The 22122-nt window shown below is 32.9% G+C and overlaps 1 protein-coding gene across 1 annotated transcript in view; it reads right to left on the bottom strand.

The window, feature by feature from the left end:
* Atf6 (bZIP_ATF6 domain-containing protein ATf6) overlaps positions 1-22122 on the bottom strand; it is an 89247-nt gene that overhangs the window by 56620 nt on the left and 10505 nt on the right. The window contains exon 2 of the mRNA XM_085822221.1: positions 3772-3845. Within this exon, the coding sequence (XP_085678347.1) occupies positions 3772-3845 (74 nt within the window). The remainder of the gene's footprint in view (positions 1-3771; positions 3846-22122) is intronic.

Below are 22122 nucleotides of genomic sequence, written 5' to 3'. Positions count from 1 at the left end.
CTTCTTAAAGGATGCTGGGAAATATGACTAAACCCTGAGCACCAACATTTGACTTCATTCGTGATACACTGAGGATAGTATGCTTTTGAGTTTACCCTTTGTATTCACAAATTCTGCCATGACTTTCCAGAGAACTATAAACATACTTGTCACCATGCATAGACTATATTGAGGATGTGAGTATATTTTTCAATAAAAGGAATAAACATTTGAAAAATCTTATTGAAGACTAGTTTTGTGAAGGACACTAGAAGAAGTGAATTTCACTGTTAGCTTTAAGAGACATGACTTTGCAAAGCTTCAAATCAAATTTCTAGGACATAGAGTTGGTTCTAGTTCACATATGCCTGACTAAGGAAACGTTAAAGTCATCCAGAATTTAGAAGTTTCTTGTACTAAGAACGATGTGGATGCATCATCATACAGCATAGGAGTTCGTTTGGCTCAGAAAGATGGAAAAAATGAAATCACTCAATAGCTTTTGCTTGTAAAAAATTTACTGAGGCACAAGAAAAATATGCTGTTATTGAGAAGGAAGCTAGTGGTGTTATTTTTTAATTTAAAACGTTTTAAACATGTTTTGGGTTTAAAAAAATCATTATCATCTCTCAAATGTCTCATGAAGTGTTCCTTAAAGAGTATTTTTTGCAACACTGGTCTTTAGTTGTTACAATGGTTTCATGTAGTGATTACAAACTGGAAAGGAAAAGACCACATTAATGCAGACTCACTATCCTGACAGACAGCTTCTCTCTGGAAATATGGCTGAAAGTCACTTTTCAAACATTATCAACATTTTTAGCTATTTTTATTTGAATAGAATAAAATTTTTTTAAGAGCAAATATGTTAGACTTTAAAATTTTTCTGATATTACATTACATGATTCATATTTAGCCATGGTTTAGTAAAGTATAATATGTTTAATATTAATAATTTGCATTATTTTGTTTATGTACTTAAGATAATCTTAAAAGATTTAGGGTTACTTTTCCGTTTTGTCAGCGCAAATCTCGCCAAGAGGACTTTGTTGGTGACAACATACAGTATACACATAAAAAATTTTAACAAATGTTAGTTCTAAGAATTTTTTTTTTGAAGGCATAAACATTTTAATATGGTTTAAAATTTTGTAAAAAGCCAATAAATAAAGACAAATTTGTAAAAAGACATTAATTTAAGAATTTACTATGCTATTATGGTTCAACATCCTGATTCTCCGGTTTGTATCCCATGACCCCAACTGATCTCATCTCACGTAAACTACTCTAAAAAACATAATTCTCTCAGTAATTATCTACATTAATTTCAAGTTAAATCTTAATTTGGAATACAAGTTTAAATGCAAGAATTATTTCAATTCCTATGAATAGCTTACTCAGAAATTATGTAAAACCTCAGTGCTTTACTTTGCTAGTACATTCTCATTAGAATTGATGAATTTAACGCTTGATTTTGCTTTTCTATATTTTTGCCTTCGTGTGAGCGGTGTGATTGCATCCTAATTGACTTGATTACCACGAACGGTCTTAAGGCATAAAATTTAACTATCTTTGTAAATATTCTATGTCACTTGTATGCCAGTATTAAAAGAAACAATCAATCAGATAAGAAATGGCTGCGACTTGTTTTGAAAATGAGGCGTAAAAGGTTACCAGCGAAGACATTCCGTTTGGCATCAATTGTACCATTATTGGCGACTTTATCATTTGCGTCGGCAAAACGGAAAAGTACCGATTTAGGTTTAAGGAACAGAATTTGTTAAACTGTTAACTAAAAATTTTATTTAAATTGATTTCTTTAATCATATTTTCCTAAAATATATGATATGTTTAGAACATTAAAAAAAATAATTGGTATTTGGTGAAAGTGTAATTAAATTTTAATAAATTTGCTTGTGTTGTACAAATAGATATGCTTATGTTTGAAGTCGAAATGGAAAAGTTAATTGAATGTTATATCTTTTATGATTAAGATTATAGAATTAATGCTGAAATAATTTTATTTGAAATCAATAAGAAATGATTATTAGTTTTTGTTTCCCAAAGAAATGTTTATATATGGATTTGGTCTAGGAAAGATGCAATCAAATCTTTTAGGGGAGAGTGTGAGGATCTGATGAATGCCAAGCATGTACATATCAGCCCAACCAGTGCACTGTGCCTCTCTTTTCACGACACACTCACACACAAAAAGAAGTCATGAATATGGCTTATGTATGTTACATGTCAGGCCAGATGAATATTATTTTGTAAAGTTTGTGTAATACACCCGTTTACTTACTTCTACTGCAGACTGTAAATAAAATCTGTCTTGATCTACATGCCGCTAATCATGAAAATGCTGTCTTAGTCTACATATATGTTAATTACGAAAAGAATCCACAAAACAACAAAATGCTGACAGTGATACATTCCAAAAATACCCTTCTATCAAAAAATAATGCAACAATAATTGTGCACAGTAACTGATAATGACAAAGTATGTGAAGCCTATCTACCCAAGGGAAAGGATGCCACTGTGAATTATTTCCCAAAGGAAATTTATTAATATTAATTGGAAAAATCAATAAACCTTCCCATGAATAGGTAACTTTCCAGAAACTGAGGCCAGAACAAATTGCCAGATATTCACCTTATACATTCAGCACTAGCGGATTAAGCTATAACTGAAAGTAGAAGTTCTACATGAACTTTGTAAAAAATACACAAACATAGGAAATAAAAATTATTTGCATCTACAGGAACGTGCATGAAAGAAGCCAAAAGAAAAGTACCAAAACATGATTTAAAAAAAATTTAACTGTAATTGCAGTAATGATGAAAGTGATACTTTTCAGTTTGCTACAATTTTCAACACAGTAAAAATTAATTATAATCTAAAAGTAAGTTCCAGGAGCACAGAAGCATATAACACAAACTAAAATGAATTTTTATCTTTTTTTTGGGGGGGGAAAGAGGCTTATGGGAAGAATTTGGTTCAAGGCCCAAGGCGTTTGACTTCCGGAGTACCTTTGCAAATTAATGCAATTACCTCCACAACTTCGTTAAGAAAACTGAATAAATTAAGAAAAGGCAATGGCTGAAGAGAAATGAATGAAACCGTTATGAGTTTAACGAAAGAGAAGTGGATAAGTCCACACAAGGGACAAAAAATTTCTTTCCGCTTTCAACTTGTTTTACAAGATTGAAAGAGAGAGACCTGATAATTAAGGCGAATTCCTGAACGCACAGCGTTAATGGAATCGAAAAGGTTGGAAGACAATCGACCGGGAAACGTATTGTTCCAAGGCCTGGGAAAGGTAAGTTAGGTAATACGGGAAGCCACAGAGATTGCTAACGCCTTGGGGATTGAGCAGGGGGGGGAGTAGTCTTGCGACTAAAAACTGGTATCCATGGAAGGAAGAGCGCTCTGTGAAAGTGGGGGGGGGGCGAGTTGGTCCATTGTGTTGTAACGAAAAGTTCTCCAACCTCCCGCTGCGAACCGCGAGGGTTGTTCACTGTAGAATTAACTGGAGCAACTTTTTCGTAGGTGCTGATAGCCGTGAGATAATCTAGCTGCAAGAAAGACGAAGAAATTGTTGATTTAAAAAAACATGTTTCTTTCTTGCAAAATACATTAAGGATCTGTTTTAAATAAATAATTACTACACTTGCTTATAAAATAAATATTTGACATAAAACCAAACACACAGAAGTCAAGAATAAAAATAAATTTCAATGCAATAAAACTATAAATATTTTGAAAACACATTTTTATAAAAGTTATGGCACCTTTAATCCAGATGGTAAGCATTCCAAAATATTTCTGTCTTCATAAGATAGCTGAATATCACCTTCATCATATTCTGATTAGAAAAGAAATTAATTAACGTATAATATTAATTATAACATATATTTAATATATACTGTAATATTATAGCATACATTTAACAGTTACACATTTAGAAAAAACTGCATCTCTAATAATTCACTAAAATATTTCCTAATTTACGACAAATTTAATTTAATGCAGTTTAACTACACTCATGTGCAAAATTAAGAAAACTTGCAAATTATGTCAATTTTTAAATAACATATTGAACCAGAGAGCTATTAATTATGCACCAAAAGAATTGTGCAAATATTTAGAGTTTAATATACAAGTGTACACATGTGTGTCTGCGGAGCTGTGATTGTGGAGGAGATATAAGCACACAAGGTGTTTTCAGTGATTTGTGCTCTTGCACTCCTTCATGACATTCACCATGCTTCTTGCAAGAGTTGAGTAAATTTCATAATGTATCAGGTAAAATGAGTAGCCACGAATGTATGGATGATGGAATGATATACAGAATTGGTAGATTGGAAGCAGGCCAATTACAAGGATAGGTAGAAGCATAGGTAAGTTCAAAGTTATGCCCAGTGTCATTTATGATTTGTAACATTGGATTCATATCACGAAGACCTGGACAAGGTGGACCAAGATTCACAGCAATGAATGAGGATTGTTATTTGCCACTTTCATGCTTTCAGCATAGCGACACAGGACTGCTGCATATTCACAGCTCTCACGTGAGCTGTATGTTGCCATTGGACCTGAGTTTTGCAGTCTATAATTGCTCAAAGGCTTCATGAGATAGGACTACGGCAGAAGACCCGCTGTTTATGTCCCACTCATTGCAGCATACAAGAATGTGCATTTAGCATGGTGAAGACAACATGTGCTTTGGACCAGATTTCTGTGGAGCACTGTGCTTTTATTGAGCACTGATTCTTTGTATTTGGAAAGAGCCTGGAACAAAATACCATCCCTCTCTCATCAGGGAAAAAAATCATTAAAGTGGTGAAAGTATAATGGTTTGGGCAAGGATTATGATGGGTGCCCACACACCTATGAATGTGCTTGGCAAAGATTCCCTGGTTGCTACAAGGTTTAGAGAGGAGATTCTAGAGCTTTATGTTTGACTTTTCAAGGTTCCTGCATTCCTGTTAATGGAATTGGATGATTACGTAGAAGATGAGGATATTTGCTGCATGGATTGGCCAGCTAGATCTCATGACCCCCTCACTGCAGACAGTCTGGGATGCTCTTGGGCCAACAATTTCATCTCAATATCCCCCTTCTAGAACCACCTTGCAGTTGAAAACTTTCTTGCTGTAGGAGTGGAATTGACTCCTGCAGCCTCCTGTACAGGAGGAGGACTCAGCTACCTCCTGACCAGTATGTTATTATGCTGTGTGACCTGTTTAGCTATGAGAGGGGATCATACCCCATATTAGATTCATTTCCAATTTGGTATCATAACAAGGGTTTTGGACATCCCTGCACTATGGGCTTACTGATAACCATGCATACATAAAATGATTTTTGAATGGCAAATCTCTTTCTATGTTATAAATGTACATTTACACCAAATTTCATTCAAATAGATTTGTTTTTCAGAAATTCAACATAATGAATAAAATAATGAACAACATAATTCAACATAAATTTTCTTAATTTTGCATACAAATGTATATACAATACTTCATTTTCTATGAAAAAAATATTAAGAAAAATAAACATTGAAAACACATACAGTATTTGTTTCATTATCTCACATTAGTAATAAATTACCTGACAGTTACTTTTCAGAACTATATTTGCTGATTCCAAAAATATATAGTCAAACTCCAATTTAACAAATTTCAAAGAATAGAAAGTTCGGTTTGTGATATCCAATAAGAAAAAAAAAATATATATATATATATATATATCACTTCACATAATAGTGCATAAAAATTATTAATGAATCACACAAAAAACTAATTAGTACTGTTACTTCTCCCAAAAGAAGTGGATTAAAAAAAATCTCATCACATCAAAAAGGGTTAATTACAATTATGAAAATCCCACTAAAAAGGATAAATTAAAATTATTATTATTTATTATGTGCAATTCTCTCTCTTTTTCATTGCACTCTGTCTTTTTCGGAAAAAAAAAAAAAAAAAAAAAAAGAATTATTGTGGTACAGATTTAAAAAGAATCCAAAGTTTCATGACCATTACAAAGTTGAGACAGACCAACATTAATAATAAGGTATTGCAGAAGAATGAGAATATTTAAAAATTGAAAAAGAGTACTTTTTACTGCATTCAGCTGTAATCACAGAACACAAAGACACCACAAAATTTTATGTTGTCTTCAATGCATCATCACATGCTGAAGGCAATGCCATTCAAAGACTGTTTAGAATCAGACATTTCTTTCCACTTAAATCTGTTTCACTGTTTTTAAAATGATATAAATATGGACTTGAGGTTTTTCGAAAATCCAGTTTTGGCTTTTGAACTGTCCTGAATTCCAACATGCCATTTTTACTGACATGAAGTTTGGCCACCTCTGCTATATAAGGTGAAAGTTGATTTTTACTTAAAAAATTGACCCCAAATTCAAAACCTGTAAATAAGTAGAAATGGGGGGGGGGGACCATGTAGCATTCAAATGTATCATCATGAGGATTAGATCCTTGCCAAGCAGGTAAAAGAGCTGGAATATTTTCCAATCAAATTGGCATAAAGTAAAATGACAGATGTCAATGATGATAGTTTCAACTTTGGTAACACTATCTGAAGCTAGTACAGCACATTTTTTCTATACACTTGTTGTCTTGTATATGATCTGTATATGTCTTGTATATCAGTACTAGTCTTATGTTTTATGCCATTTCATTTTTGATCTGAAAGATGAGCAACAGAACATCATAGAACGAAGCATGTTTGTAGGCGGAACTTAACCCTTTGCGGTCGGATTAAATTTGGAGATGGGTATCGTACTGGTCGGAATTAATTTCCGTCAATAGAGCAGGGATACATAACACGCAAGTTTACGATGGATAAACAAGATTTAGTAATTCTTTTGTGAACTTTAGATATATCTTTACTCAATACACTAATCTAGTGATATGTTCTTGTATAAAAATTATGTTTTATAATTCTCTTTTGTGTGATATTTTTTCAAAACACTCTCCAACATGCAGGTCAGGTTTTCGAGTGCATGTATCACAAAAATAATTGGTTTGGTGCCTTCCACCCTTAATCTTTGTTTGAACATACACTACAATCTTTACTTTTTACATTTTCACGATGCCGCTGTTACGAATTTGGTATTTAAAAAGCTAATGTTAGTTCAATTATAAATTAAATGGTTTTATTTCTCGCGCAGTGCAGCGAATATTAAAAGAAAGCTAAGCCGGAAAAAATTAAAAATACAAGAGCGCGTGTGTTAAATAAATAAATATCTCTTTTTGATTTCCAGAAAGTACCAGAAAATTCTAGAGCGTGATTTTAAAATCTTATAAAAGGAGGAAAACATCTCAGTTTGTAGTAGTTGCTTAGTTTGTTGTTGTTTAGAAAACAGCTCTTGTTGATTGTAGCGAATTCGCGGATTAGCGTTCTTTAGCTGTTTTGAATTACGTTCTATTGGATATTTGAGTAGTTAAAAGATAACTACTGTGAGATATTGTAATACTGCATGATAATTTGAGAAAATTTAAGCATTTTTGTTGTGATAATAATAAATTTTTGTTCATTTTTCATCGGACTTGTGCATTCATTTCATAACGAACCCGTACGCACGCAACACCGCAATATATGCAGTTTTCCATGAAGTCTTTCTTCCTTATCGGAGGTCGATGGTCTTCCTGGTTTTGAATCTGCTCCGTCACGAAAATCACCTACCAGTTGTGCCACCAATTTTCGGACGAACATAAAATGTGGCATAGGTATCCTGTTCTCTCTTCTAGCTGAATTTTGGGGAATTATTTTGGAATATTTTAAGAAGACAGCATGTCTAATTACTGTTAAATACAATTTATAAAATATTCTTTGGAATTCTACAAGGTATCATTGAATGTTATCGATTTCATTAAGTTCAAAAGACGACTGACTCGCCCCTGCGTCTTGCATGGCGAGTGCTGGGTTACAACTTTTGTTTAGATTACATTACATTATCTCTAATCGATGGAGCACCATATTGGTTCGTGAATAGGTTCTTTAGGCCTTGAGGTTCTATAGGAAAAATGTAAACTGATACATGAATGCATACAGTATACGATTCGTATAGTTCCTTGCTGTGGTGGCTGAGAGCAGACATACGACCGGAACGGTAAAAAAGCTTTGGTGGCTGAGAGCAGACATATGAACGGAACGGTAAAAAGGCTTCGGTGGATGAGAGTGGACATATGACCGCAAAGGGTTATTACATAAACTCTAGCATATGTACATATATACAATTATTTTTCTATTCAATTTATATATAGTATTGTTGTGGACATACAGGTTTGTAATAAATCGAATGCACAAGTCCGATGAAAAGTGAATAAAATTCTTATCACAACAAATAAAACAAAATGCTGAAATTTCCTTAAAAATATTCATACCATATAGCAATACAGTCAAAAGTCGTTAATCCGGACTCGTCGGGACTTCGGCGATTCCAGATTATAAATCATCAGTTTAAATCTGGTAAGATGGCATGCAGAAATTATAAAATTAAAAACATTAAACCGTAATTTATGAAATAAAGAACAATTATGATCTAAAGGGTATCAAAATTTACACACACACACACACAAAAAAAAAAGCTTAATATTTATTTGTTTACTTTATTAAACATTTCTTTTAATGTAAGTTGTTTAAGTTGCTTCGTTTTATGTGATAATACTTTCTCTTTAATTCTATAAACAGACATAATTTCTTGTTCAGTTAAAAAGTTCCACTGTTCAAGTCCTATAATTGCTGTGCCAAGAATACCGACTAATTTATCAATCGAAATTTTTTCGTTTTCAGTAACCTCTATGTTACTTTCTTCACTATCGGAAGCAAATTATAATAACGAGGAATCTGATTTAAATCACATCAAAGACGGAATACATCAAGATGAAATACTACATTTAGTAAGGAATTATAAGCCAAATAAAATGAAAACATCTGCCCTGAAGATAAAGGTAGTGCTGACAGATAAATTTCCAATTCATTGCACGCCACGGTGTTGAAAACATCTGCCCTGAAGATAAGGGTAGTGCTGACAGATCAACTTCCAATTCATTGCGCACCATATCGTCCCACCCCCCACCGCAGAGCAGCGTGAAATTGATAAACAGATTTCGGAATGGTTAGGTCATTTTTTGCAGCAATTCCACTTTTGTTTAGTGGACTTCGAAACATACTTTCGCTTTGTAGATCCTTTACATATTAGTAAATATATATCAGAAATTCTATTTGACATAATCGAAAGTTCAAGTACCTTACTTTTTTTAAATTGCTCTAACAGTCTGCAAAAAATAATAAGCCGGATCCAATTCGAAGATTAAGGAAACCCGCAATCTGCAACATTTACTGAATTAGATAATTTTAGCTTAGCTTATACCGTCTATTATACACGCATGCGTGAATGCGACACATGCGCAGAAAGTTTGTAGCTTTGAGGTCTGGATTATGGGTGTCCGAATTAACGACTTTTGACTGTATCTCACAATAGTTATATTTTAAACTACTAAAACGTTGAATAGAACTCAATTCAAAACACTGAGAAAACTAATCCAATCGCACCGCGAATTCGCTATGATCAATAACACCGCTAAAAGTAAACAACTGAATTCAGATGTTTTCCTCCAGCTTTTATAAGCTTTTTAAACACATACGAGAACATTCTTGTATTTTCTCAATTTTTCTGGATAGCAAAAGCGTACAATTACGAGATATCTATTTATTAATATGTTAAATGCATGTGCTCCTGTATTTTAATTTTTCTGGCATAGCTTTCTCTTCAAATAAGTCTCGTGCTGCATTGCACGGGAATATAAAACAATTTTAATTATCAATTATACTAAAAATAGCTAAATAAATACAAAATCCGTAACAGTATATACAATCATATTTCTTTCCTAAATAAAAATTATGTAATAATTCAGCTCTATCAGTATTAACGTTTAAAGTTGTATAATAATAGCCAGACTTGGTGAGTAAAAATGAGTATATCGACATTTTAATAGAGTTCTTTTTGCTATCTTAAGAATTGTAAAATGAACTACCTGGTGACGATGAGGTGACAATGATTTTTAAGAGTCTCTTGTCAGTCACCATAATCTTGAAAATCCTCTTTTTTATTATTTTTCAATAACAAAATCAAGTAGAGTTGTTAATCTAACACTCCACTATCAATGTTTCCTTTAAAAGAACAATAGTGAATTTTACTTCGGTATTCATATTTGGAACATTCTTCTTATTTTCTAGCAACACACTTACAAAGGTCTAGGTTAAAAAAGCAATTTTCTTTGGAAGAGACTGGTTATATACTAAGTAAAACGGTCACTGTATTTCTGTTAGGGCCAGCAGCGGCCGACAGGTATAGTCGCTAAGCACTGGTAGTTCGGTACGAACGGACTGGCTAAATGGGTGTTTTCATGGTTTTTCTTATGCGTAACATGTATACAAGCCAGCTTTCCTCAAAAAGTCCTCCTCAAAGATATCCCTTCCCTTAGGCAGATATCCCTCTGGCTTTGCTGTAATTACATAAACCAAAACTACTTCTGTTGGGTGGCTGCAGGCCACGAGGCTCGAATTCCTAGGCCAGAGACTTATCTTAGATTAATAAATATACGATGCCTAATGTGCAAATAGCATTTTGAGGGTGTAAACAGCATTTCAGAAAAAAGAAAGTAGTTCCAGTGTGGTGAGGAGTAGGGTGAATCACTCTACTTCCTGACAGGGAAAGGAAATTTCATTAGTGGGAGGAGCGAAACGACTTTATATGGGAATAAATGTAGCACGATGTGTTGAGTAAAGTAATAATGAAATGTGAAAGCATTAGAAATCTGAATGCATTAGGAAGAGTGAGACTTATTGTCAGCTAAATGTCCTCTCTGCTAAGTGCCCTTGTCGGCTAAATGTCCTGTCGGCTGATTGCCCTTGTTGGCTAAATGTCCTGTTGGTTAAGTGTCCGTGTTGGCTAAATGTCCATGTCGGCTAAGTGTCTGCGACCGTTTAAAATATGCTGCATCAGTAAATGGATAGATAGCAGCGAGGATGATTTTGTGTATGAAGATGACAGACTCTAGTATTCAGAATGATGATGATATGCACTCAGATATGTTAATGACCAAAAATGAATTTCATGAAATATTCAGAAACTCAGATTCTGACAAAGTTTTGAAGGATATATATATTTTGGGGGAGGGTATGTGTGTGTAAAGGTTGCATACAAAACACCCAATTAGTTAAGTTTAAAGATTAAAGCAATTTCCCCCCCCTCATTTAAATTTGGTATGCTAATTATTTGTTGTATGCTAGCGTACTTTTTTATAAGCCAGGTGTAAATTTCACCATCGTCAAAACTTTCATTCAGCCATCAATGCAACAAGCCAGTCAAATAACAATTTTGAAAATAAAACAAGTTATTTTCATAAAATAAATAATTTGTTCGCATTTAAAATTAATACTTTTCATAAACTTGAGAAATACAAACTAAAAAAATAAATAAATAAAGTTTTATATTTGATGATCTATCATTTGCATCTGACTAATAGAAAAGTTTCTGTTTCTTGCGAGATTAGCAGATCCATATATAAGCCAACCCTCTGTATACTTAGCTTTAGAAAAAGCTCTTCAAATTCTTGGCTTATGCATGGAAATGGTAAAAATATATTTCCGGGTAAGGCGGTATATGGATACTGAGTTTGTGCAATCTTTGACGCTGCCACACAAAGCCAAAATAAAAAGACAAAGAATAGTACAAACTCAATATCCATGTACAAATCGACCTATTTTCACTTAAAAAAACATCAGAGAATTGCACAAACTAGGCATTGTGCACTCCCTTTGTCCATGTACACATCAAACTATATTCACTTAAAAAATCAAAGGTGCAGCCAACAAAAAAAATATATAATCTCAATAAACTACATTTTAAAATCAAACAATGATATAACATAAAAAAGGAAATCCATCTTTGTATTAAACAAAGGAAATATCCACTTACCTTCTTTACAAATTAACATGTCTTCAGTCAAACAAAATTCCTTAACAGTATCCAAAAACTTCCTAAAATTATCTGAACTAGAATCTATATATCTTATCTGAATTAGATTTATATACTGGTGTCACTACATAAACTCACAAAATAAGAGTAAAAAATATCCTCAGCGCCACGCATTTCCTTCCTACAAACAGAACACTTAATACTGGCTACTAAGTAAACCTTCATTTACACAACAGCAGGGCTGTGGAGTCGGTAGGGAAAATGACAGACTCTGACTCCCTCTTATATATACAGTCAAAAGTCGTTAATTCGGACACCCATAATCCGGAATGATCTTTAATCCGGACCTCAAAGCTACAAACTTTCTGCGCATGCGTCGCGTTCACGCATGCGCACAGGCGTTTACGAGAGCGCGTAATACCTTTACGGCTGCGAATATGTTTGTGCGCATGCGCGTTTAATGTGTAACAGAGTTATACCCTAAGCTAAAATTATCTAATTCAGTTAATGTTGCAGATTGCGTTGTTCCTTAATCTTCAAATTGGATCCGGCTTATTATTTTTTGCAGACTGTTAGAGCAATTTCATAAAAGTAAGCTTGAACTTTCGATTATGTCAAATAGAATTTCCGATATATATTTACTAATATGTAATTTGTATCTACAAAGCGAAAGTATGTTTTGAAATCCGAAATCTGTTTATCAATTTCACGCTGCCGATTGGAAGTTGATCTGTCAGCACTATGCTTATCTTCAGGGCAGATGTTTTTATTTTATTTGGCTTATAATTCCTTACTAAGTGTAGTATTTCATCTCGATGTACTCCGTCTTTGATATGATTTAAATCAAGTTCCTCGTCATCATAATTCACTTCCGATAGTGAAGAAAGTGACCCAGAGGTTATTGAAAACGAAAACATTTCAATTGACAAATTAGTCGGTATTCTCAACACAGCAATTATAGGACTTGAGCAGCGGAACTTTGTAACTAAACAAGAAATTATGTCTGTTTAATAGAATTAAAGAGAAAGTATTATCACATGAAACAAAGCAACTTACACTAAAGGAAATGTTTAATAAAGTAAACAAATAAATATTAAGCTTTTTCTTTTTGTAAATTTTGATACCCTTTAGATCATAATTGTTCTTTATTTCATAAATTACGGTTTCATATTTTTAATTTTAGAATTTCTGCATGCCATCTTACCAGATTTAAACTGATGACCTATAATCCGAAATCGCCGAAGTCCCGACGAGTCCGGGTTAACGACTTTTGACTGTATATTGTTACGAAATGTACAGGCGTGGTAAGATGGCTTCCCCGCAAAGCAGTTTTAGGGTTGCCATATTTGGTGAGAAATCGCTCAACCTTCTGGAACGAATTCTTACCGGTTCAGCCCCGAATGTTCTCGAACACAAGACGAAAGCAATATAAACCCTGCTGGCGCGCAGTCAGTTAGTGTGTGCGTGTGTGTCTTGTCTAAATAGTCCGTGTGCAGAAGATCGAGTTGACAGCCGGCCAGCGAGTGCCGAGTGGGTCGTCGAGTGCATTGAAGAGTTTCTTATTGTATCGCCGAGAGAGTGTGTTAAGATCTGGGAACGACTGAACCAAAGAGTCGAGAGCTGTACTCTGTAAAAGCAAAATATATAAAGCTGTGTGTCGTTGAGTGCATTGCTAGTTGTAGCGTGGAGAGTTTTGAGAGTACGTGGAGTTCCGAGAACGACCGAGCAGTTGTTGGGAGCTGTACTCTGGTGCTTTGCAGTGAAGCTGTCTCCACTGTTGTAGCCTGATAACCTGGAGGCTGTGTCACTGGTCATGTCAGCGAGTTTATAGTAGTTCATCGACGACTGTAAAAACGTGTTTTGGAGCTGTCCTGACAATACTGGCCAATAAAGTGTGTTTCAACACTTCATCAAGTAGTATTGTCGTTATTCACTCCAAATCCACATGACCCCGTACGAACGTGAAGGAGGAAATAATGTAACAACTGGTGTCAGAAAAGAAAAACGCAACAATATATATATGTAAACATATACACATGGGTTACAGCTTATTTTTTAAATATAAAACAAGTAATAGATGCTACAGAAAAAAAAAAAAAATTGATGGCACAGCAAATTATTTATATTAATTAGCATTTATTATGAAATGGAAAAAGTGGCATTAGTTATTTCTAAGAAAGAGTATAGCTTCGGCAAGATTTTCATTGTTAGAGGGTTATAGATCCGATCTGATAAACTTCAGAGCTGAGAAGAGTCTTTCCAAACTAACTTGAGGAGGAGGAAGAGCTATTACTGCTAGGGCTACTTCTTTTAAGTTTTCAGGATAGATTTTTATAAGTTCTAAAAGAGGTGTCTTGCAAGCGCAATCGTATTTCTCTATTTCTTCAAAGGTCGTGTAGAAATCTTGTTTGTATTTTTTCACTTTTATATCTAAAGGCACTTGGTTCTTTATTTTAATTCCTTTGCCTTAGCCTTTTTAATATTATCCAAAAATATTTCTCAAAATCTAATTCATCAATGAAAAAGGATGATAGAGAATTGCAATGACTGTAGTTTGACTGTCCTGATTCGAATTCTCCAATTGTTCTGAGAATAATTTCATTCTTAATGAAAGTTCATAGATGACTTTCTTTGCCTTTTTAATTTGCTCGCCATCCAAGAAAATTCAATGTTTAGGATCTCCGTATATTGAATCAGTAAGATCTCATTGTACAGCAAACTAGTTTCTCTTTTCTTCTTTGAAGAAATGATTCCTTCTGCAATAAACCCTCCATTTCAGAAAGAATAAACATCCCATTCTTGCCTCCTGTCAATTCTTCAGATTGCAGCTTCTTTGTGAATACATACCGTATAGAAAGAAGAGTTTCCAATTCTGCAAGGTCATTCCACAGACTTTCTGTTAGTGAAACATTAGGGTTATCTACATCTCCTAAAAAAGTTCTTAATTCTAAAAACCTCTTTATCATCAAATATGTACTTCCTTATCGCATTGCTTGATCAATAATTGCTTCTTTTCTTGCTCGCTTTCTAAGAATGGCATCAATTTTAGGAGTTCTTGCTGCTATTGCTGCTTACCTGAATTTACCAGTGAGATTTGTAACTAAATGAATCAGTTTAATCACCAATGGCAAATATCACATCCATCCTCCTCCCTTATATTTATTAATAGGTCAATAAAATAGAACATAACTATTTATTAATGTATACAGTCCATAAATAAAAATAATAACTCAGCTTGTCATTAATTTTTTTCAATTCATTTCAAATTCAAACTAGAGTCGAAGTCGACCAGTTTTTAGCGATTTCAGCTTCGACTCCTTTTACTCCAAAATCTGTCCGACTCCACAGCCCTGCACACCAGTCAAGTAATGCTCTTTTCCCCTTTCTTTCCGAATCATACAGAAACTTCATATTAATCTTACAACATTCAGCCATTTTACCATCTAAACCACAAAACAAACAATATACTTCCTAACCAACACACACTATAAGCCCTTACGAATTTACCGCAATCAGGCAACCGATTACATCATAATAGGGTTTCCATAACATTCAACTACTTAGGCTACCATAAATGAAACAACAACTTGGCTATAATACATGGGGTACCCTTCTCTCTATTTTAATCCATGGAAATATATGGTTCGTAAATTAAATCAGTATACAACACAGAAAGCACAATATTTCTGTTACTTTTATATTTCAACAGACATCAATGGGAAATAAAAAAGTAATGGTTGTACACTTATTTCTTATTTAGCAGTTTACATTTAACAGATAATTCAACAATATTTATGCATTTCAAGTTATGTACTGTACTTGATAAAAAGTTCTTATGATATCTGCCCCTATCCTACACATTTTCTTTCTTTTGTATTTCATGAAGTTTGCTTTACTTCCATTTAGTTGTTGATAATAATTTTTTATTATTCTGCAATAAAGCAAAGCTTTTTCTTTAAACAAGGACTTGGTTAATTCATCTTGTTAATATAATTTATTTCATGTGCGTCGAAGAAAGTTTTGAAAAAAGTGATACTACTCAATAAATATTATTTAACTATTCAATTTACTGTATCTTCTTGCTTTGAATCATCTTTGATTTAAATAAGTTCACAAAGCTTAACAATTTTAACATTTGTTTACTTCTCATATTTTGAATGCTACAGTCAAAAGTCGTTAATACGGACTCGTCGGGACTTTGGCGATTCCGGATTATCGATCATCAGTTTAAATCTCGTAAGATGGCATGCAGAAATTCTAAAATTAAAAATATGAAACCGTAATTTATGAAATAAAGAACAATTATGATCTAAAGGGTATCAAAATTTACAAAAAAAAAAAAAAAAAAAAAAAGCATAATATATATTTGCTTACTTTATTAAACATTTCTTTCAATGTAAGTTGTTTAAGTTGCCTCATTTTATGTGATAATACTTTCTCTTTAATTCTATAAACAGACATAATTTCTTGTTCAGTTACAAAGTCCCGCTGTTCAAGTCCCGTTAATTGCTGTACCGAGAATACTGACTAACTTGTCAATCGAAATTTTTTCGTCTTCACTAACCTCTCTGTCACATTCTTCATGTCTTTATCCATTTTTTGCAGCAATTCCACTTTTTGTTTGTTGGACATCGAAACATACTTTCATTTTGTAGATCTTTTGGAAGTTCCAGCATCGGAAATTCTATTTGACATAATCGAAAGTTCAAGTTTACTTTTATAAAATTGCTCTTACAGTCTGCAAAAAATAATAAGCGGGATCCAATTCGAAGATTAAGGAACAACGCAATCATTAACATTAACTGAAATAGACAATTAGATAATTTTAGCTTATTAAACGCGCAGGCGAAAACGTACTCTGCACTTGCGCACACGCATATGCGCAGTAGTCAAGGTCTTACGCGCACGCGTAAAACGCCTGTGCGGCGGCACATGCGCAGAAAATTTTTAGCTTTGAGGTCCGGATTATAGATCATTCCGGATTATGGGTGTCCGAATTAACGACTTTTGACTGTATTTAAATTCTTCTGCTGCATATACAGGAAATTATGAGATTTTAATTAGTATTTAACATGTTTTTAATTATTCACTAGCTTGGTTCTTTTAAATTACCGTACTTGCCGGTGTTTAAGATACAAAGACCCCTCTTTTTTCATACTTTTTGAAGAATAAAACTTTATTATTGATCATTATGATGACTTAAAAGTATTTTAGATATAAAGTAATACTTTCTGCAAATACCCAATCTATCTGGGAAAGAACACCTTTTAATCTTTTTCGTCAAAATCCAGATACTCATCTTCAGGGCTAAATGAAAAGTCACTTAAAATTTCTTCTAAATCAGCATCTGAGTCTTCATACAACAAATTATCCTCTGTACCATCCAGTGCATTACTAATGCCACACTTCTTAAATGATTTAAACACTGTCTCTGTTTTCATAGCATCCCATGAAGCTTTGACCTATTCACAAACTGAAATGAATGTAATCAAAAACTGAGTATCCCGTTTTTCAGACCTATTTTCAGAGAAAAAAGTGCGTCTTTTACACCAGCAAATACGGTAATTGAAATTTCTAAAAGAACTAAAATAAATAGGGACATTACTTTAGAATAGAAATGTCAAGGCCATTTTCTTATTCTTACTTAAGAGCTGCAGGAGATAGTGTAGTCTCTTAATTGCTTCTTTATCATGTCATTTCCATTAAGTGCATATAATTTTATGAAAAATGCATGAATGAAGGTTGATTTGAACTACAATGAGGTGGAGAAAATAGGTGCTGTGCAGTAATAACAACACATTACAATTACAAATAGGGAAGGGTTCCTTTTAACCTACTAGCATGCGCACTATGCACAAAATTTACGACAAATTCAGTTTTTAATGCACACTTTTTGCATATCACAGCTGAGACGTCTGCATGTCATTTCTATTCCTCCTTTCAACCCTTCCCCACATCATGGCATGTGCCAAAAGAAAGTCATATGACATTTTTTGTCTTTTTACTGGGCTTTTGTGCTATGTGGCAGCTTTTCGTAAAAGTTACAACACGCGCGTGGTCGTGGGAGAAAATTCAGAAAATATTTTTCTCAAATATTTTGCAATTTTCTGTTATTAATTGATGTGTATTATTTCAATTTGTATAAATTCGAGTCTATAATTATTATATCGGTTTTCATGGTAAAAAATATGTGCAACCAGCTGATTTTGCTCGCATTCTTCAAGAATTATCTGATGAAGAAAAAGAAGACAAGGAAACTTTTGGATGTGAGAATAATAGCAGTTACCTGAGTGGAAATGATAGCCTACTTTGAATTGTTATATATGATAGGAATAAAAAAAAAAAAAAAAAAAAAGGACACCACGTAAATGCAAAAGAATTGTTCTCAAGTGATGGCACTGGAATTGAAATAGCAAGAGCTGTGATGATCTACCAGTGATTTTTATTTCTGACAAGTTGTCTTTGATTCGAAGATAAATCAACAGTACAGGACAGATGAATATTAAAACTAGCTTGGATTTTAAGGTATAGATATCAAATAATAAATTTTTAAATTTTTGTAATGAAATACATCATTGCTTTTACACCTGATTGATTTGAACATTTAAAAAAAATTATAAATTTAAATGTGACATCATTTGTATTTTGCACTAACATTAATATTTTATGTTTTAACAAATTTAATATCAATATTCACACATTTCTGACATTTTTTGTGCCGAAAAAGGTAAAGTAGCAGATGTAAAAAATACGACGTGTGCATGCTCATGTAAAATTCCCAAGCAGGCGTGCTGGAAGGTTAAAGTAAGAGACTATGGTATCGTTTAAATACATTTTGGCTCAAATGCAGTTTAGCCTACTGTTGAAATTTTTAACTGTTAATTGCCTTTGAATATCTAGCTATTTCATTTGCTATCTGAGATGATGTAGTAATTTATTTGAAATTTTTACTTGTTAATTTGAAGAGTTTTCAATTGCCATTTGAATGTTCTTATGTGGCAGTTCTCAATCAAGTGTTTTCTTTCCTGTGTGTTTCTGCCATTTTTCTGCATGTATTTTGGAAATGGTGAATAAAACGGAGTAAATTTTCTTAAAGACAGAGGTTCAGGGGTGTTTCCGCCTGACATAAATTAAAAATAAAAAACCCTTAAAAAGACTTTCTATTTTTTTTTTTTTTTTTTTTTTCCTTTGAGAAAGGTATGTGAATTTTTTTTTCCTTTTCTGCTTCTTTTTAAAGTTGCTTATTTTAAATATTTTGTGATCTTTTCGGCTCAACCCTAGAATATGGGCAAAGCTAAGGCAGTGCACAATGGCAAATTTGTGCAATTCTGCGTTTTTTTTTTTTTTTTTTTTTTTTTTTTTTTTTAAGTGAAAATAGATCGATGTACACATGGACAAAGCCAAGGCTGAGCTTGTGCAATTCTTAGATTTTTTCAAGTGAAAATACATCAATGTGTACATGGACATAACCCAAGAGTGTGCGCAATGACAAGTTTATGCAATCCTCCGATTTTTTTTCAAGTGAAAATAGATTGATGTGTACATAGACACCGAGTTTGTGCAATTCCTTGATACTTTCGGGCGAATACGGATCATTGTGCACATGGGCAAAGCAAGATTGTGTGCGATGCCAAGCAGTAATGTAACTTATTTTATATGGACTGTTTAATATATCGTTTGTGTATTTTAAATTTGTATTATTGTCTTAATTCTAAATTATATTTTAGAATTTTTTTGTATTTAAATCAGATTTTTAATTGTTTGGTTTTGATATGTTGATGCTTTCTGACTTACGATAAATATTGATATTCTGATATTTATTGGAATATCAATATTTAACGTAAGTATATCGTTATTGATATTCTGACGATCTACTCAACAGTAGCAAAACTGTAAACTTTGAGCCAATAAGTAACTTTTACCTTATTATTTTAATCTGTAGTGTTTGCTATGCTAATTGCACTTGATAATATGTATGTGTGAATTATTAAAAAATGTAATGTTTACTGTTCCAAATTTGTAGTATTTATTTTCTCATCTTATTTTCTCTCATTGAGAGAAATTAGCTTCTTTTATTTATTAATGTGTAGAATTCTAGTATGCCTACACAGAATATCATGTGCATTTAGGAATTTAAAAAAAACAGTGATATGAAAACTGTGTATGATGTTGATATGCAATAAATTTGTTTCTATCAACGTAAAGTTTAAACTTTAGAAAATAATGAAGACTGTCTACTGACTGGTATGTAAGGGATTGTATCATTACATAGTAATAAGGTAAGTTGAAAAATTGATAAAATTAAAATGTTTCATAAGATAAATTTAAATTAAAAAAATTTTTTTTATTTGTATAAGTGCTAAAGCTTAAGAAGCTTTGAAAATACTGAAGCTGTATGAAATATGAGAGACTGCGACATTATTTACTGTTTTAATAATTGGTAGAATTCACTTACTGTATCATGAATGAAATATATGCAATTTATTATACTTATTTCTATATCGATAGAAAATACATTGTAATGTCACAAGCTTAGCACCACTCATTTATAGACATCACTTAGCTCCCTCCGCCTTAGCAACTTTGTTTATGCAGAGTATTCTGAGCTTTTACCATCTTTTCTTAAAAGAATCGTGCCATTTTTTAAAAATATTTGTTCTTTCTTCGATGCCATTTTATTTACATTTTTGTGGAGCATCTCGGGGTGGAGGTTTACAATTCCAGAGACGTTCCACGGAAACGTGAAATATTGGCGATTTTCTAAAAATCGCCGAGCAGTGAGCTAAAGCACATTTTCATCTACATTTTATTTCAAATTTCAAAAACTACTGAATTTATAAATGAGAGGGGAAAATATAGCCAAAATTTGTAAAAACTTTTAACTGTAAACAAAATGATATCTCCTAATACAAAAACAGGCTGTTCGAAAATTAATAAACCACATGCAATATCAAATATGTTTCTAAAGAGTCATCACAACAGGCTCTAAATAGACAAATTCCAAAAAGGAATAAATATTTAAAAGATGCTGAGCAATTTCCAACAAATGAAAGTATTAAAGATTCCCATTTTAGATTAAAATTAATCAGATGTTGATACAAAGTACTACATTATATTAATTACTTTACACTCGTCTAGAATTTTACTTTGATTCACATATTTAAAAGTCCTAAATGAAGACATGTTTTTAACTTACCCTTCTTCAAGACACAAGTTAAGAAAAGGAAGTTAAATGTATACTGAATTACACAAAGAAACATGATGCACTGAAAGGAATGAAGTGAAAGTTTTCATTAAAATAAGCACTGTCTTGTTAAAGAAACTTTGGAAAAAATTGAAATTAATTTTGCAAAAGCTAGAAAAACACACTACAGCAACCTTGGAAAACTAACATTATTGTACTTACATATTATCCCATGGATCATGAAGGTTGGCTACAATAAAACGAAGAAAACTGGCAGAGATCCTGCCAAGGTTGCACAACTCATTTTTGAAGAATTTTGAAGGAAATTATACCTCTTCAACCCACTTTGTAATAAGACTTTCATCAATTTTTACTATTTTCTTAGGCTTTCTAAACTGGAACCTCAGTTTAGAAAGCTATGAACACACACTTCGCATACGTAACTGTTCCTATATATTACTGTTTTGATGGCCATTCGGTTAAATATATCACACTTTTTTTAATCATAGAATCCATATGTTTGAAAATAATCCACTGCTTGCAGAAGGCGGATCTCAAATTTTAAATTCCCCCCCCTTAAATGCAAGGTTCTTTAATATACTAAGGTTAGGCCAGGAACGGAAAAAGCATGCCATTGGTTGCTGGTAGTGACGTCACCCGGGAGACAAGAAACATCGGCCGACGCGTCTGCTATATGATTCTGGTAATGGAAAAAATGTAAACTAAAGCAAAATGATCATTTTATATGTGGTAGATACACCGGAAATACCGGGTATATACTTTCCGATTAAGTATTTTGTTAAAGAAAATGTTTATTTTATGCACAGAATTCGTACGAATGCTGAAAATAATTGTAAACATTAAATTCTTTTCGTAAAGGAAAGCATTAGAAAATGAAAAACGATATTTAAGTTAATTAAGGGAAATAAATATTGTAAAA

This window comes from Stegodyphus dumicola, chromosome 8 (assembly GCF_044657685.1).
Source record: "Stegodyphus dumicola isolate Sdum_Otavi_A_Nest chromosome 8, ASM4465768v1".
NCBI lineage: Eukaryota > Metazoa > Arthropoda > Arachnida > Araneae > Eresidae > Stegodyphus > Stegodyphus dumicola.
This window is presented reverse-complemented; position numbering and strand designations above follow the sequence as displayed.